Here is an 18,855-nt window from a genome sequence, read left to right as displayed (position 1 = left end):
TTTAGGTGGGAAAATGTGAAATTTTTTAAGGTATTCTAAAAACACATAAGACCAACACACCTCACAATTTCTATTTTTAAGGGAAAAAGAGAGAGAGCTCTAAAGGCACAAGTGCATTTGTCATGTGTGCACACATAAAATTAAGGGGTATAGAAACCCATAAAAGAGAGTTCTAACGACGTAATTTTTAAGTGAGGAGCACTTTCAAAGATTAACCACCCAACCATAGGATTCCTAGGGCATAAGCAAAGGCTCTAGAGACGTGCTTTTACGCACATAGGTCATAAACACGCGAGTGTTTTTGGTGCACATGCACACATAATTAAAAAGAACAAGGCATGAGTGTTTTCACCCATGCATACACAATAAAAGACACGAGTGTTTTCACCCGTGCACACACAATAAATAAGAGGGTTTAGAAACCTATAAATGGCATGTGTTTAGTGCTATTGGATAGCACTAAAATGCACATACATAAGGGCATGTAGAAAAGTGCATGCATAAGGCACAAGTGCATTCTAGCACGCATGCATCTATGAGGGTATACAAACCCATAAAATGGCACTTTGTTAAATGCACACACAAGGGCACAACATGCATTGGGCATGACGTGCAATGGCACATATGTTGAAAAACATATGTGCATGTACATTAGGTACCATGGAATTGGTACCCACATAGGCCGATTTGTTGGAATTAGCACTAAGACCAAGGTCGAAAGGATTTGACACAATTTTCAAGGGTGGGGGAAACTACCTTCACCAAGCATCTAATAAGGCACTTACCTGTAAAGGAATGCACAAAAGGTTAGTTGCAAATTAGCTTTCTTGGACTAGAGAAAGCAAGAGACAAGGTCTATAAATAGGCCCTTTCAGTTAATATTAAGATGTTCTAGAGGAACATAAATTTGAGACAGTTCAAGGAAAGACTTCTACTTATTAGATTCTGTAGTCCCTTTTGGTTTATTAGGTGGATGTGCATGACCACCTATGACTTAAATGTTGGAGCAAGTGATCGCTACACTTTGTCACCCATTTGAGTCAATTGTCCCTTCAGTTACCTATTTGTTTGCAGAATCTTATTAGTATAGTCTTTCACTAACACGATTTAGATACTCGTCTCAACGTTTATGCACCTTTGACCCACAAAAGACTTTGTCAGCAGAGAGAACTTAAATGAACCCATATGGTATGGGACACACGGTTTCATTTAAAAGATCTTTGTTTATTTTGTGCATAGCTTCCAGCACAAAAAATGACTGTAGAAAGTCAAGAGGTCTTGAGTCAATTGTGATTGGCTTAAAGACTAGTTCAAGGAGTGAATTTAATTCTAACACCTCGAAAATAATCCTTAAAGGAGAAAGAGACTAACGAATAACAATGGTTATCCTTGCAGAAATCTGAGTGTAGAAGCTCACAGTTAGAGAATTACAACCAAATTAGAGCTCGTAAGTCTAAGGACATTAGAAAAGTCAAAGAATAGACTTTTAAAAGGTCACATTACCTAGTGACACACCGTAAGGTGGTAAGACTTATAGAACCTATTCACCTATTGGTGAAAGGAAAAACAAAAATAATTCCCAATTAGTCATGACATAACATCTTGTGGGAAAGTAGTTTATTGGCTTGGAAACAAGTATAGGTAAAGGCCAGTGAAGCCAAGTCAATATTACTGAACGTTATGAGCAAACGTATCATTACCTTTAGAGATCGCACTTGGCCAGTGGTTAAAGACTATGAAGATGGAATGGACGATAATTACCTAGGCTGGAACATTAATATGCTCAACCAAATAGAATGGGATGCTTGGTATATATGCATTAGCACAAAAGTGCGAGGTAATTGTAGGTCACCAGTAGCAAACCTAAAAGAGTTGAGGGTTGCAATCATGAATTCGAAAGAATTTAATAAGGAGTATCCTTACAAAACTAAGGAGTAGTAGTGGACTCACAAAAGTAATAAGGAGTTTATGCAAATGTCCTCACAAGGCCTTTCAGCACATAAAAAGCTAGAGGCACAAATAAAGGAGTTCTAAGTGTTGAACTCATTTCAGAAGAGTTTTTTACCTTATGGTTTTCTGTCAACATGGGTTCCATATTGTTTACGAGGACGTAAACTTAGCTTCAGAGGGAGGCAGGAGTGTTACATTACGTAATATTAGTGGGACCACATTAGCTGCCTGAACCCTTTCCTTTTGCAGTCCTACTGCATAAGGAGCTCTAGGCTGAAACCCATACATTAACATAAATGGACTATATCCAGTGGAAGAGTGCTTGGCATTATTATATGCAAACTCTAATATAGGTAAGTACTCTTCCCAATTAGTTTGCCGTTTACTTACATATGCTCGTAGCATATCTTCTAGGATTTGATTAACCCTTTCAGTTTGACCATTAGTTTGAGGATGTTCAGTTGTACTCATGCTAAGTTTAGTATCCAACCTCTTAAACACAGCTCTCCAGAAGTGGCTATTTAACTTCCTATCTCTATCAAACACAATGTCTGCTGGTAAGCCATATAGTCGATAGAGATTTTCTACAAATAATCTAGCCAATTTAGGAGTTTTAACATCAGATCTAGTTGGAATAAACCTAGCCATCTTGGTTAATCTATCCACTATTACCTAGACAGAGTTGTGGCCCCTCTGTGTTCTAGGTAATCCAACTATAAAGTCCATGGAGATACTCTCCCAGTTCCCTGAAGAAATGTCTAATGAGTGGAGTAATCCTCCCATCTTAAGCCTTTTAGCTTTATTGATCTCGCATTTATTACATTTAACCACATAGTCTAGGACATCCTTATGCATTCCGGACCAATAAAACTGCCTTTTAACAAGACTATAAGTCTTGTTTATACCTGGGTGTCCCGCAATTGGACTATCATGACACTCATAGAGTATCTGACGCCTAATTTCTTCATCTTTCGGGACACATACTCTACTTTTGTAGAGTAAATAGCCATTATCTATGGCAAAATTCTTCCACTTGAATCCGTCTAAAAGCACCTGTCGATGCCTCATTCTCATTGGAAACCTCTTGATCTGGATCCCCTTTCTGAATGGTTTCCCATATCTTGGAATATGCAAGATCAAACTGACATTTTCCTCTTAATGATTCAAGTAGATCACTATTGAATCGAGTAAAGCTCAATTCATTTATCATAGGCATCTTGCTAAGGGAATCTGCTACCACATTATATTTCCCTTTACGATACCTAAGCTCATAGTCGAACTCTTGTAAGAGTTCAGCCCATCTGGCCTTGCGACCCTTTAATTCGGTTTGATTAGAAAGCCACTTAATGCTTTCGTGATCAAGCACGATCATAACCTTAGCACCATATAAATAGTGCTTCCATTTCTTTAATGCATGAACAATAGCATACAACTCCCTCTCATATACTGAGTAATTTTGTTGTGCGTGATCTAACTTTTTACTTTCAAATGCTGTCCTAGTCCCCATAACCATTCCCTTCCCAAAACCAAGTCCGCACGATCCATATTCATAATTTGGAAGTCAAGCATTTCTTTGTACCCTTGTACCTCAACTTCCAAATTGGATACCTGTGTATCCCATATCTTCTTGTCTTCTCCATGCATCATAGAGACGACATATTGGTGAGCACTTGGTTGTTGAGAAAGTTTTAGTTTCTTGACAAGAGCATAGTTCACAAAATTATGTGTGGCAGAATCATCTATCATGATTCTAACCCTTTTCCCCTTCACAAACCCATGCATTTTCACCAGCTCATGTGGACCAAAACTTGATTTCCACATGCTTGTTGACAAACAACAATGATGTTCTTTGTCCTCATGCAACACTTCTATAAATTTATACTTTTTCATTACCTCTTATTGGAAGGGTTTGGACCACATGGATTTGCCTCTCTTTATGATTCTTGTCAGGACCTTTACCCTTGTCATCATCCTTTTTTCGGACAATACCATTGAGAAACAGATGAAGCACAAGTTTTCCTTTTTGTCCTTTGAAAAGTCCTCTTGGTTCAGTCTAGGTCCTGTTGTTACAACCCTCTTTTTAAACAGTGGTTTTCCCTCCTTATTAAATGGTAATTTTCTTTTCCTTTTAGAAAGGGCCTTGATGCCCCCGTGTCAGTGGACTTGGGCTCAGTTTGAGTGGGATTAGAAGCCGTAAACCGAGTATTATCTTCATAGATCTGTGCAAATTTAATTTCTTCTTCCAAAGTTTTAGGTGCATTTCTTTTCACCTCTCGCTTGAAGTGTCTATCTAATCCCCGTATAAATCCTCTTGTTTTGTGAAAGTCATCTATTCCCTGAAGTTTGAGGATTATTTCTCTATACTCTGTAATGTAGGTAAGCAAAAGCCTACCTCGTTGCATAGCCTTATCCCAATCCTCCCAATTTATTTCTGATTCATTTTCAGGGAGAAATTCCTTCACAAAAATGTTCTCAAATTGAGCCCAATCCCCTGGGATTTTTCCTTCTTCCTTGAGACTCATCCACCATTTATAGGCTTTTGGCCCTAATGACAGAATGGCCTCGAGTGGCTAATATTTAAGTGGGGTATTTTTTAACCTATGAAGGTCTTGCCATTTCTATAGGAAAGTATAGATAATGTCTTTGTTTCTATCCTTTTCTTCACCCATTAAATTGAGGAGGTTTCAAATCTTTGTAGACATGGTTTTCTCTCTAGATCTGGACTGAGTTCCAGTGTCCGTAGACGTGGAGGGAACATTTGGGTCAGGAGGCACAAAAGGCTGTGCCATGACCATCTTTCCCTTTTGCACATATCAGTTAATTTAGTAATTTGGTCCTTAATTGCATCAAGGGCACTAAAGAAACTTTGTAGTTATATTTCCATATGTTCTACCTTTTTTACTAGTAGCTCATGCTGCTCGCGTGAAGGTATATCCCATTCATCACCCATGTCCTCTCCCGATGAACGCACGTAGAGCATGTCATCCTTTGTTAAAATTGGTTCGAATGCCTGTCTTTCCTTTCGTTGCCGATATTGGCCTATGATGATTCTAACTCGTTGCCGATATTGGCCTATGATGATTCTAACTCTTGTCGTACTGAGAGAGTATCTCTCAGATTACTTCTCGAGCATCGTATGATTAAGCATATAGTTGTGTATATGCAAGAGAGAGAAACACCTTCGGGTTATTATGGGAGCAAGCTTTTAGTTAAAGCTTATTTTAAATTTTAAATAAGCTTTATAAAAGCTTGAAATTAAAACATATGCAGGCAGGTTCTGTTCTGACGCACTCTATGTATGGATGCCTTGAGCTCAACGCCTGTAAAACGCTGGTATTCCGTGTAGCTTAAGGCTCAACCTATGGCGCGACCACTGCTTGTAGAGTGCAGCTATGATATATAATGCCCCTTGTAGAGTCTCCACTACAAACTGTTGCGCTAGATGAAAAGGCACTGCTCTTGGCTCGTGAACATGGCTATGGTGTGATCCTTGCTCTGCTATTGCACGCGACAATGGGCTACTACTTGTGTTTGTGGCTTATTAGTGCAGCCCGTAGCTATAACATATAGCGCAAGGGAGCAAGAGAGAGAGAGAACCTATGCCAGCTTTGATACCAGTGTGAGGTAATGGAAACCTTAGGCTCAAAGAAACGCGCACAGAGAGAGAGAGAGAGAGAGAGAGAGAGAATCACACTGAAACCGCCCTTGCCTTGCTCGCTCAACATACCCCTTGTAAACCCACGTGGGTTTCTATTCTTTAAGTGGTGCCCTTAAGGCACCCTTTCCCACGCGGGGTCGAGCCCCGGCTCCGATCCACTATCAACATGACAGGCCCTCTCACATGGAAACAACTCCTACTTGGTGATTGCTTGAGATGCCCCCAAGCCAACTGGAATGCCATAAGAAGTGAAGCTCTGTGGTGCATCGGGAAAAGCAAAGGAACTCATATGTATTCAATTCTTACAAAACCAACATACTCACTAACCTAAAACTTGCCCTGGCTGTGCAGGAAAGTATGCACTTCTAAACTCTGTGGAGAGAGAGAGAGAGAGAGAGAGAGAGGGAGAGAGTAAAGCATGGGAAAGAGACAGTAAAGTGAACGTGCTCTAAATATCTTAAATACTAGAAGGCTAAGAGATGCATTTTCCTGTTTAGATAAGGATGTAGCTTACAATGGTCAATTCATCAATTATTTTGATTTGAGGTTGAGATACTAATTTAAGCACAAAATAAAATTATATTTGTAGAACATAATGACAATCTAACTTATTGACTATAATATTTTATAGATTTTTTAGGATAAAAAAATTGTTTAGATGCATAGCTTGATATGTACCTTTCTTCTTTGATTTTTGGAATTAAAGCACTTCGGAGCAATTTGTTTGCGATAAACATCACCTCACACAAAAGAAGAACGAGGACTTAAGAATTCAATTTAACTCCATTTGTTATTGCTTGTAGATGTCTTTTGAACATGTGGACTAATCACTCTATGTCAAAAAAAAGAGAAAAACACACTTTCGTGTGGTTTGAGAGTTGGCACTATTCTCCCTAAATTTATAAACATAGAAAAAATGTGCCCTTTTTCCCGTTTTGTAAAAGAACTTTCTGTGTTGAACGTGTCATTTTAACCTCGAGTGTTGGAGGTATCATTTTCATAGCGTAATTGGATTGAAAGCGAACACTTACATGTTTTCATAGCGTAATTGGATTGAAAGCAAACACTTACATGTTTTCTAGCACAAATTTGTTGTGAAGTCTTTCCACATCTCAAAGGTTTTGCAAACCAATGTCCTGTTATAAGCCAAAATAGAATAACAAGTTATACTATGCATTTTTAAAATCACACACAAGTTTTAAGATGCTCTCTCTCTGTCTCAACTTTGTTATGGTGCATTCCTCATGCTACCTAAGTTTAAAACACATTTGGAGTTGGACTATGTTTAACATATCCTATCACTATTTTCTATCTTAAACATGGCTTATCTCTCTCTTTCATTTATTTTGCGCACTCTTACATACATATGATATATCTTTTATTCATTATTGTTGAGATGTCGAGCTGTCCATGAGCTGATGGGCCTCGGTGATAGATGCGGACACTCACATCACCGACGCGGTTGGTGACCGACACCGTATCTTCGTCAGGGATTCTACGACTGGCATACCTATCTAGTCAGCATAGCTACTTAGCGGGTTCACACTATGGATCACATCTCTTTCAGTTTTTACTACATATATGACTAGTTATGTACACTTTAGTTTTGTGTGAAGAAGAAGAAGAAGATTTCAGCCCTCTATCTCTTTGTGTGCAGCTTCTCCATTGTGTGTGTGCAAGCTTGCAAGAAGGTCTCTCTCTTTCTCTCCTCTTTGTTTTCATGGTATCAGAGCCTGGTGAAGGCTAAGAGAGAAGACAGCAAGCAAAGGAGCCATTGGAAGTGGTACAAGGGTAAGAGCATCATCATCCTCTTCACCCCCTGTGCAACCCTAGGTCCAGGAGCTCTAGCGGGAGCTACGGTAGGAATCTCAAAATCGGGTGCTACCTTCACAGTCTTACAGGTAGCGGACCTATCTTATAGCCCTTTGGACTGCAACCCTTCGGGTTGCATCTTTATGGGCAAGATTTCATTCCGGGCGTGTTTTGGGCTCCGTTTTTGAGCTGCAAGGTTTTTCGCGTGGTCAACCAGGAACACTGCATTAGATTTGTAGGTTTTGGATTTCTGCTCAGATTACAGGTTGTATACTAATTTGTGTGCAGACAGGGTTAGCACATGTATTGTTGATTGTGGCTACATGTATGCTTATTGTGGTCACTCTCTGTGAGTGTTACATTGAACACTAGTACCACTGTAGCAGTTTTGGAGAGTTGTGCAGATTGTTAGTTTCGGTATTGTGCAGGTATAATGGCTGAATCCTTTAACCAAATTGTCAGTGATAAGCTAGACAGGAACAATTATCCTACATGGAAGTTCCGTACAACCAATTTCCTATAGGGAAAAGGTTATTGGGATTACATTGATGGGGACAATGAGACGGCTCGTGAGTATCCCAAGGAGAATGCTAGTGCAGAACAAAGAAAGGCCTTGTCATGTATTGGCTATCTATGAGTGATCTAGGGCCACGCAGGTTTGGCAAAGTTAGAAATCCTGTACAGTGGTTGAGTGGTGATGGCTATGTGTCTCATCACTATGCATGCATGGCTAAGGTTACGCAGGATGTTGAGCCCACTTGCTATGAAGATGCTGTTAGAAATGTGCATTAGGAAAATGCTATGGATGAAGAAATGGATGCGTTGGATGTGAATCATACTTGGGATTTGATGCCACTACCAAATGGTAAGAAAGCCATTGGCTGTAAATGAGTGTACAAAACTAAGCATAAGGCTGATGGAAGCATAGAAAGATACAAAGCAAGGCTAGTCGCAAAAGGTTATGCACAGACGTATGGCATTGATTATGAGGAGACCTTTTCTCCTGTGGCTAAAATGGCTACGGTATGTACTATCATTGCAGTGGTGGCTGCAGCAAAAGGCTCGTTTATGCATCAAATGGATGTAAAGATTGCATTCTTGCATGGTGATTTGCAAGAAGAAGTGTATGTGGAGCAGCCACCTGGATATGTAGATGGTGATCATCCAAATTATGTATGTCGGCTTCGTAAGGCCCTGTATGGGCTAAAGCAAGCACCTAGAGCATGGCATGACAGGTTTGCAGATTACCTTCTGTGCATTGGTTTTCATATGTCACATGCAGATCATTCACTCTATGTGTATAAGAGTGATGTTGGGATTGTGCTTATTACCATCTATGTAGATGACTTAATCATTGTGGGTGATTGTGCTTATTACCATCTATGTAGATGACTTAATCATTGTGGGTGATAGTGAGGCAAAGATTGAGCATGTAAAGGTTCTTCTCAAGCAAGAGTTTGAGATGAAAGATTTGGGAGAGCTGTGCTACTTTCTTGGCATTGAGGTGATTCGCACCATTGAGGGTATATGGTTGTTGCAAAGACAGTATGCATTGGACATGTTGTTCAAGTATGGTATGGCTGACTGCAAGCCAATTTCTATGCCTTTGGATGTGAATGTGAAGTTGAGTGCAGATGATGGAAATGCACTCGAGAATGTCACTATGTATATCGAGGGATTGTGGGCAGCTTGATTCACTTGACTATCAAATGACCGGATTTGAGCTACACTGTGGGCTTAGAGAGCCAATTTACGCAGGCTCCAAAGAATCCACATTTGGATGCAGTGCAATGCACTCTATGCTATGTGAGGGCCACATTAGACTATGCATTATTTTATGTAGCAGGTGTGCCAGTGGAGCTACATGGTTTCACGAATGCAAATTGGGCTGGTAGTATCACACGGACAAGAGATGTACTAGCGGCTTTATGTTTTCACTTGGGAGTGCTGCTATCACTTGGAGCAGTAAGAAGCAGCCCCACGGTTGCCTTGTCAAGTATAGAGACTGAGTACAGGAGTGCTGCTATAACAGCATGTGAGGTAGCTTGGTTGCATAAGCTACTCATGGATTTGGGCAGATGGATACGACGGTTGTCATATACTGTGACAACCTTAGTAGCATACAATTGGCCAGGAACCCAGTGTTTCATGCGTGGACCAAACACATAGAGGTCCACTATCATTTTGTTTGAGAGAAGGTCCTGCTTGGAGGCATTGACTTGGTTTACGTCAGCACAGAGGAGCAGGTTGCAGACATATTCATCAAGGCCGTGGGAGATGAGAAGCTCCGTCGTTTTTAGACTATGCTTGGAGTCCTCGAGATGCAGTCGAGCTTGAGGGGGAGTGTTGAGATGTCGAGCTCTCCATGAGCTGGCACTCACGATGGGCCTCGGTGATAGATGCGGACACTCACATCACTGACACGGTTGGTGACCGTTATCGTATCTTTGTTAGGGATTCTACAGCTGGCGTACCTATCTAGTCAGCATAGCTACTTAGCAGGTTCACACTATGGACCGCATCTCTTTCAGTTTTTACTACATATATGACTAGGGTTTATTATGTTATGTACACTTTAGTTTTGTGTGAAGAAGAAGAAAAAGATTTCAGCCCTCTATCTCTTTGTGTGTAGCTTCTCCATTGTGTGTGTGCGAGCTTGCAAGAAGGTCTCTCTCTTTCTCTCCTCTTTGTTTTGAATTATATTTTAAGAGATAAGGCCAAACTGTCATAAGGATCATACATGTAAGAAGCAAACCGCACATAGGTAACTAATTAATAATAAATACTAAGACTAGCTATTTTAGAAAAATTAGAGGAAGTGTGGAAAGTTCTCAAAGTGAAAATGAGTGTGAAAAAAAATAAAAAGCACACTCCCATGTGGTAGGAGTTGGCAATATTCTCTTTTAAGTTATTAACATAGGGAAGCATTCTTCTTCCACAATTTAACAAGAGCACCTCCAATATTATTTAAAAAAGTTGAGAATGTACTAGCCATTTGTCATCGAGCACAATTCTAGAACAGTAACGGCAATAAAAAAACAGCCAACACCCTTGCCCAAGCTTGAAACTCATTTGAGCTTAGTAGGTAGACATAAGACTTTTTAAATACAATGCGCCCGTCCATCCCAACTACAAAAAGTGTGTGGCTTTGCGGGCAAGACAATGAATTTGGTATAAGTTCATGTCTCATTGGATCCCACTTGAAAATGCACTAATTACTATAATTGGGTCGTATTTCTCTTGCTTGGATAGGGAGGAGCACCATATTATATGTGAAATCATTTGCGGCTATAAACATTGGCCCAAGCCTTTGGTTGGGTGGTGTTTCAATTGGTATGTAGAAATTAAAAAAAGCGGGTTGAGTTTGGAACTAAAAAATTATAGACAAATATAGTTTAGTCTTTTCATTAAAAAACATACATAACTCTCTCTTCTCTCTCTCTCTCTCTCTCTCTCTCTCCTTTCTCACTCAAGTCCCAAGTGCCCCTTCTGAGAGCATTTCTCTTATTCTTTCTCTCTCTCTCTCTCTCTCCATTATAATTTAGTACAGGAAACCACAACATTCTCTCTCAATAGATATACACAAAAATATCTCCTTGCCAAGTCGAGTTAGACAAGTGTCACAACCCGCCCAACTTTTTGTTGAGGCCCGCCCAATCAGATTGCGTGCCACACTATCCGGTGCCCACCTTTTCAATTATCTAGCTAGACTTCCATGTAAGCGCCAACTTTTGAGTGAAGATGGCTGGCCGTACCAAGTTGTCCATCTTTTGCATTTGCATGGGTGGGTGATGCTATTGGTGGAATGCTTACCTTCTTCAGCTTGGTGTCACGGGCGTCCAACTCTATGTGACACTTACTATCCCCCACCTGCCCGCCCAGTGCCCACTCAATTTTACCCCTGCCAAGTACTGCCACGTAAGCATGGACGGGTGGGCGAGCGTGACAGGAGCTTTAATATATTACATCTCTCCCTCTCACACAATGTTCTCTCTCAACATATAGATAATAAAATATGCATTACATAACTAGTCTCTCCCTCTCTCTAAATTATATCGCACCGCACACACACATAAGTTAGTCTGTCTTTTTTGTGCATACGTGTTTGTAACAACTGTCTCACTCAAAAGGCAATAAGAATTCTCTCTCTCTCTCTCTCTGTAGGGAAGCAGCATTCTGTTCAAAACAGTAGCTTCCTCCCCCTTCCTTCCACCAAATCAGGTGCTGCCAGCAGCTTGTCATCATCCACCAGACACAAACGGAGTAGCTAACATCATCTTCCTCACCAGACAGCAATTACTACATGTGTGCATTACAACCCCTCTCTCTCTCTCTCTCTCTCTCTCTCACACACACACACACGCACGAGAACACACACACATAAGCATAGATTCAAAAAACCTCTCTCTCACCCACCATCACAGTTATCTCTCTCTCTCTCTCTCAATTCGGCATACTGTTTGACGTACCTTCTTTTCTGCACCAAGACACCCGAAACAAGCGTAACTCTCTCTCTCTCAAAAGACGTTCTCTTTTTAAGAGAGAGAGTATGGAGAGAGAGAGAGAGAGAGAGAGAGAGAGAGAGAGAATATGCGCTTTCTCTAAAAAACGGTGCTCTATAAAAAAAAAATTTGGAGAAAAGAAAAGCAAGATGAAGAAGATCTAATGACTCAGTTTTCATCAAGTGGCACAGGAAAGCAGGAAGGCCTCTTTGACCAGAATAGAGCAAGCAAAGAAATACCGCCAGAAGACGATAGGAGATACAGAAGCTTGGCTTATCAATGTACAGAAGGCAGTCAAGATCCACTATAACAAAATCTATAGAGAGGAAAGGCTCAACTACTCTAGCACTTTTGTGTAGGAGGCAGAGCTAGCTGGAAACCTCAGAGAGGTTCTCCAAAATTCTGTTTGGTGTTATGACAGAGATAAGCGAAATTATGGGGCTGACCCCAAGGATACAGTAGCTAGTTTTCCTATTTAATCTTCAGTCTGTACTTGAGTTAGGCTTCTCTGTAAAAAGCCAAGTACTGTTGATGTTTAGTTTTAAGTTAGGCTTCTTTGTAATAAAAAGCCACTGTGACTTGTCTTTCTCTCTTTTTTGCTAATATAAAATCTTCTGCCTTTTTTTAATAAAAAGAAATACCTTTTTTCTAACATGATAAAAGCATTAAAAGCAAACCATTATCATTGGGCGATACCTTAGCTAGTAAAGGTGTTCGATGGTGGGCTCGAACCCCAATGGCTATCTTGAATGATGTATCCTTAAATCTTGCCCTTGAGTTGTGGGATAAGGGGGTTTAGACCTTCTGGCCCATCTCTATGTGTACCTAAATGGTCCGCTCTAATATGAAATGTTGCCAACATTTTTCTTTTGAAGAAAACACGTAATGAGTCATGTATTTTTTATTTAAATTATATTGAAATCAGCTTAAGGAGCTTTTAGAATTCTTAGATTCATATATTACAAGAGCCTTTATGAGTTGAGACTAAGCACTTTGTAGGATCACCAATTCATGAGCACTAATTTGACACACAAAAAAAATGAGTGCGTATAAAAAAAAGTCAAATATCATATGCTTATTGTGATCCATCATGCAAGGAGATTACATACCCAATAAACCTCAAACACAAGAATAGAAGAACACACAAGAAGGTACATCTTAGAAACTCGTAAAACAACTCTACCTTTGGCAGTGCCTATATGAGCTCAATTACACACTAACATGTGATTCGCTAAAACTATGAGCAGACTTTTGTTTCACAACTTTTTACTTCGAATGTTGCTAGAATCTCCTTGCTAGGAAGACTTGGAATTTGTAGTAACGCATGCTAATACATGAAATTAAGAAGTTTTTTTATCAATATAGCTATATCAAGTGGAGACTAGTATGCAAGCTCATTAAAGAAGAGAAATGTATGGCTTTATGAGGATATGTGTCACAAGTACATGTCACATAAGGCAAGTAGCATGGTTTGTGTCATGGGTCATTTGATAGAGTCTCAACCTTTTGTAAGAAAAACACTCAAAGTTAAACTTAATAAAAGATGGATTTTTTTAGTGTAAATTAATTTATTGATTGTAAGAGTTACAAATGGTGAAAGATAAGAATTTTATAGACAAGTGAATATGAAGTGAATTTACTTATTGTAAATATAGCATGTGCTTTCCAACCATGTGAAGCTTCCATTTTAATTATAAATAGACTATATAGAAATCCTTTTTTTCCAAAGAGAAAATCATTCTATTAAAAAAAACCTCAAGGGCACAGACCCCAAAGCAAAATACAAGACAATAAGGATTCCAAGCGAGGTATGCAATCATAGGTATCACCAAAAAAGGGAAAAGGCAAAATCAAGATTGAAGCTCTTAAGGGATTGCCTCACATTACAAGGATAAAGCTTATCTATGTTCTTCAAAGATCACCTAAGCTCCTTGGGATGATCCTTTTTACAAGATTCTACTAAAGAGGGGAATAATGTCTTGTAAGAGAAGATATCCCCTTCTGAATTTCCTCGTGTAGCACTTGAGCTTTGCTACTGCTACTCTGAGACCCAAAAGCTTGATTTATAGATGGATGAGCTAAAGAGGAGGGGGACCACTAAAGGAGGAACTCTCCATTTGCATCATTGGTTTACCTTCACCTAGCCTACTAGCTTCATACATGGGTTGATGATGTTGTATCTGGTTTCCTTGTGCATCCACTTGTTGTCTCTAATCTAGGGATACCCTAAGTTGGATATACAGCCCCCCTGCAGCTCAAAAACCAGCGCCACACTTGACTTACATCTCCATTGGAGCACCCCACTTAAGTTACATGGCCACTTGAGCACTGTCCAGCACGATGTTGATCTGCAGCAGCAGTGTAAGCAGCCCGTCAAGCACTTGTCTCACCTGTGAGACAGCCCCACACTAAGCATCCATGCTCAATAGAGCATTGTAAAGCACAATGTTAACTAGAGCAGCACCTGCCTTGCAATCCTTCTCTCTCACAACTCTACTCCATAGCCAAGCTCTGGCTATTCTCTCTGCACACACACTTCGCCGAGGACTGCACCCGATCGCTCTGATACCAGTTGAAGGAGGACAGCGGAGCACACAAAGAGAGAGAGAGGGAGAGAGGAGAAGCTCAAGCTATGGTGCAACCTTAGTTGCTTATTTGGCATTATCAACAATATAGAAAGAATAAGTATTAGTATGATAGTTAGTGGGCGTTCACACAATGGGCGGTCGATCGACCGGGTACATGTGCCTTTACCCCAACAACACGTCCTTAAGGTTTTTTAGAACTAAAGAATACTTTGATAACAGATTTCTTTTTTTTTTGTTTTTTTTTTGTAGAGAAAGCAAGAAATTCGAAATTTCTTACGAGGCCCTTCAAATGACCTCCAAAATCTCCTAATGTAAGTAGTCTTGAATCTTGCTCTTTGGTTTGCAAAGTTCAGGGAAGTACACGCTTTAGCAAACAAGTGGATGATTACATATAGGCCACACTACTCAATGTCACATTGAAGATTGTAAATGTCTCCCCTCTAGGGAGAGGGTACTTCAGGGTTTAGTTTGAGATAGCACATCAAACATGTGAGATTCTAACACAGATCCCTCATGTACAGGACATTGGAGATGCCTAGGATATGTGATTGGTAATAGTGCAATTACAGCTGATGTAGATTGCACTATTACCCTAAGGTTGGTCCGCTTTCCATCCTTTGTGTGAAGAACCCTCCCAAGTTTATTTTTCTTCCAATATTATTCATGGGGAGGAAATACTATAGAGAGTGTTCTTCATTGGTATTCTTGGTCATTGCTTTACATTTGGCTTCTAAGTGCATCCAACGTAGGGTATCTCAAGACTAGAGACAACAAGTGGATGTGCAAGGGAACCAGATGCAACATCATCAACCCATGTATGGAGCTAGTAGGCTAGGTGAAGGTAAAGCAATGATGCAGATGCAGAGTTCCTCCTTTAGAGGTCCCCCTCCTCTTTAGCTCATCCATCTACAAATCGAGAAGGGGATATCTTCTCTTACAAGACATTATTCCCCTCTTTAGTAGAATCTTGTAAAAAGGATCATCCCAAGGAGCTTAGGAGATCTATTAAGATTATAGATAAGCTTTAGCCTTGTAATGTGAGGCAATCCCTTAAGAGCTTCAATCCTGATTTTGCCTTTCCCCTTTTTTGGTGATACCTATGATTGCATACCTCTCTTGGAATCCTTATCGTCTTGTATTTTGCTTTGGGGTTTGTGCCCTTGAGATATTTTTTAATAGAATGATTTTCTCTTTGGAAAAAAAGGATTTCTATATAGTCAATTTATAATTAAAATGGAAGCTTAACACGGTTGGAAAGTACATGCTATATTTACAATAGGTAAATTCACTTCATATTCAGTTGTCTATGAAAATTCTTATCTTTCACCATTTGTAACTCTTACAATCAATAATTCAATTGACACTAAAAAAATCCATCTTTTATTAAATTTAACTATGAGTGTTCAAATGACCCATGACACAAACCATGCTACTTGCCTTATGTGACATGTGCTTGTGACACATATCCTCATAAAGCCATAAATTTCTCTTCTTTAATGAGCTTTCATAGTAGTCTGCAGTTGATATAGCTATATTGATTAAAAAAAATCTTGATTTCATGTATTAGCATGCGTTAATACAAATTCCAAGTCTTCTTGGCAAGGAGATTCTAGCAACATTCAAAGTAAAAAGTAAAAATCTGCGCATAGTTTTAGCCAATCACGTGTTAGTGTGTAATTGAGCTCATATAGACGCTGCCAAAGGTAGAGTTGTTTTACTAGTTTCTAAGATGTACCGTCTTGCACTCGTTTTTTTTTTGTGTGTGTCAAATTATTGCTCATGAAACGGCGATCCTACAAAGTGCTTAGTCTCAACTCATAAAGGCTCAAATTAGAAAAAAGGTATTTCAATAACGACCAATTTAAGTAAAGAGGAGTTACATTTTGAACAATAATTTCACTCAAATTACACGCATTATAAGTAGTTATTACATGTTTTTCTGTTAGAACAATGAAAACAATGTGTCTTAATCTCCTTGCATACAAGAATTGCGTTGAGAAAAAACAATTTCTAGATAATGATGCGCACAACAATCTCATTCCAAATGAGAGCCTATATTATGTATTATGAAGCTCAAGCCTTAGAATAATGAGTCATGGACCATTAAGGGTTGAGAAACTCAGGATCATCAATCAAATGCTGCAGTGACACTGAGTCAAGCTTAATACACACATCAACTCCGCCATAGGGACTTGGGAAAAGGCAAATTTCACCATCACCACCAACACGAATAGGTCGTGCGCAGGATGGTGGACCCCATCCAAAATCAACCAAGTGCGTAGGAAAACGCGGTGAACTAGCAACATTAATAGTGATGCCAGGAAACCACATGGGGCCAAGTTGGAAGCGTGTATCATGAAGCTCAAGCCAATGGATGGTTCCATTCAAAGTATCAAGATGGATGCACTCATCTACAACATTCGCAATGCGTGTTAATGTGGCAGCAAAGCTCTCATCTCTTAGGATACCAGGGGTTGCATTTGCACATGTCCATGTTATGGCATTGCCAAAGAAATTTTCAGGCACCGATGGAGCCGCCATGGTGCTTCGCCTCGGACGTCGACAATCCGCTAGCACTACAAAACTTAGCTGCTCTTCATCCGCAAGACGCCTAGCATGTGTCACATGTCGCCAACAATGTGCAAACAAAACCTCCAAGGAGCTTACTTGTCGTTTTGGACCTTCAACCTCACTTTGTGCAACTACGCCCATCTCCTTCAACTTTTTCATAGATTCAGTAGTGAAGTGCATGACTTTGTTAACTAATGGGCCATTTACCTTCTTTGACTCGGTCGATTCCATTTCAAAGGGCATCAGCTTTGCAATCTCATATGAAATCTTCTCTGGCTTGAAATATGTTCTGGTGTGAATGGGGGGCCTTGATAGAGATAGCCCTCGTGCACATTCACCCCATGAAACCCAAAATTGCCAAAGAGACGGTCCATCCATAGCCACATGGTTGTGACTTAAAGCCAAGGCAATCCCTCCCTCCAAGAATTGAGTAACCTATAGAGGTCACAAAAGACAATCACTAAATAAGGCATTCATGATTTGAATAGCTACGACACATCATGCTCATGTGTAGCTTTGTTCTCAATTTTTTGTTCTTAAATTCCTCGGCACAAGCTCATGATGTTGAAAACTATCAGGGAAAAAAGAAGGAAAAAGGGTGCCCGAGGGACAATTCCTACAAGTGTTCAATATCATGAGCTTTTGCAAACGAGGCTCTGCATACCTAGATAGGTGCGGAGGGGGGCAGGGGGCCGCCGGCCCCCGTCCGCACCAGCCCCCTGCCCCCCTCCCCACCTAGCTAGGTATGCGGAGCCTCGTCTGCATAAGCTCACAATGTTGTAGAAATCTGCAGAGTGGAAATTATAGTGTGAATTTGACTAAAACTTCTTGTGTGCAAGTGAGAGCTAGAATAAAGAAAGTAATTACCTGAATGGACAAGAGGGGAAGATGGGGCAGATCTGAGCGAGTCAAGTGGCCAAATGGAGCCAATTCAGCAAAGTAGGGCTTGAAATCGAAGTGGTCTTTTTGCAAATCTGCAAAGGAGGCATTGATTTGGGCCTCTAGAAACTCAACGCCTGCATCATTGCAATCAATTGCAAATCGTCCATCTTCATCTTTTGCAAGGCGGCCTGCAAGAGGGTAAAAATGGACTAATGCCTCCCCTAGGCTTTGCTTGAGAGTAGCCACAAACTGAGAGGTCTGGGAAGGCCCTATTTGCTCATAGAAGAGCACCCTTAGATTGTAGTGGATGTCCCTGTAGTAGAGATCTAAGCTGGAGAGATACAAGAGGTGCTTCTCTGTGGGCGTTGTGGGTACTATCGTGCTCGTCTTCAGCAAGGTGACCCTTTCACTTGACATGGTCTTCTCTCTCTCGCTCAGCTTCAACGTTCAGATAAAGAGAGAAAATAGGACAATTCTCAGCCTATGGTGTCACCTTTAATCACATTGGGACAAATGTCGAGCAGCTTTTTGTCATACATAAGCTTTGATTGGCCCACGCCTTTTCCCAGAATTGCCACGTGGCTGCCCGAGTTTGAAGTTTGAACATCCAAAATTTAGAAAGGATGGGGTTAGGGCTTGCGCTGTGTCGGACCTCAACCTCCACAGTGTGTAGCGACCCGCTAGGTACTAGAAAAGCTGTCAGGCGCGTTTCTCACAGTGCCAAGATGGAGATGCAAAGGGAAGCCCAATGACTGTGTGTCTGGCTAGCGTATGCTCGTAGCATATCCTCTAGCGGTGCATTAACACTATTGATGAAATCATTAACAAAATAATGAGCAATAGTGCTAAGGTTGAGCCTAGTTTCCAACTGTTGGAATACTGCTCTGTACAA

The 18,855-nt window shown here is 40.4% G+C and overlaps 1 protein-coding gene across 1 annotated transcript; it reads right to left on the bottom strand.

The window, feature by feature from the left end:
- Nucleotides 1-16,474: 16,474 nt before the first annotated feature.
- Nucleotides 16,475-18,429, bottom strand: LOC147629452 (hydroxycinnamoyltransferase-like). The gene is made up of 2 exons (XM_086812725.1): nt 17,949-18,429; nt 16,475-17,516 (listed from the first exon to the last, which is right to left on the bottom strand). Exons 1-2 carry the CDS (start codon nt 18,378-18,380, stop codon nt 16,614-16,616), a joined length of 1,335 nt encoding a protein of 444 aa, XP_086668851.1. The 5' UTR covers nt 18,381-18,429; the 3' UTR covers nt 16,475-16,613.
- Nucleotides 18,430-18,855: the final 426 nt, after the last annotated feature.

The sequence above is a fragment of the Cibotium barometz genome, chromosome 18 (assembly GCF_041138505.1).
Source record: "Cibotium barometz isolate CiBa-2024 chromosome 18, ASM4113850v1, whole genome shotgun sequence".
In the NCBI taxonomy this organism is placed as follows: Eukaryota; Viridiplantae; Streptophyta; class Polypodiopsida; order Cyatheales; family Cibotiaceae; genus Cibotium; species Cibotium barometz.
This window is presented reverse-complemented; position numbering and strand designations above follow the sequence as displayed.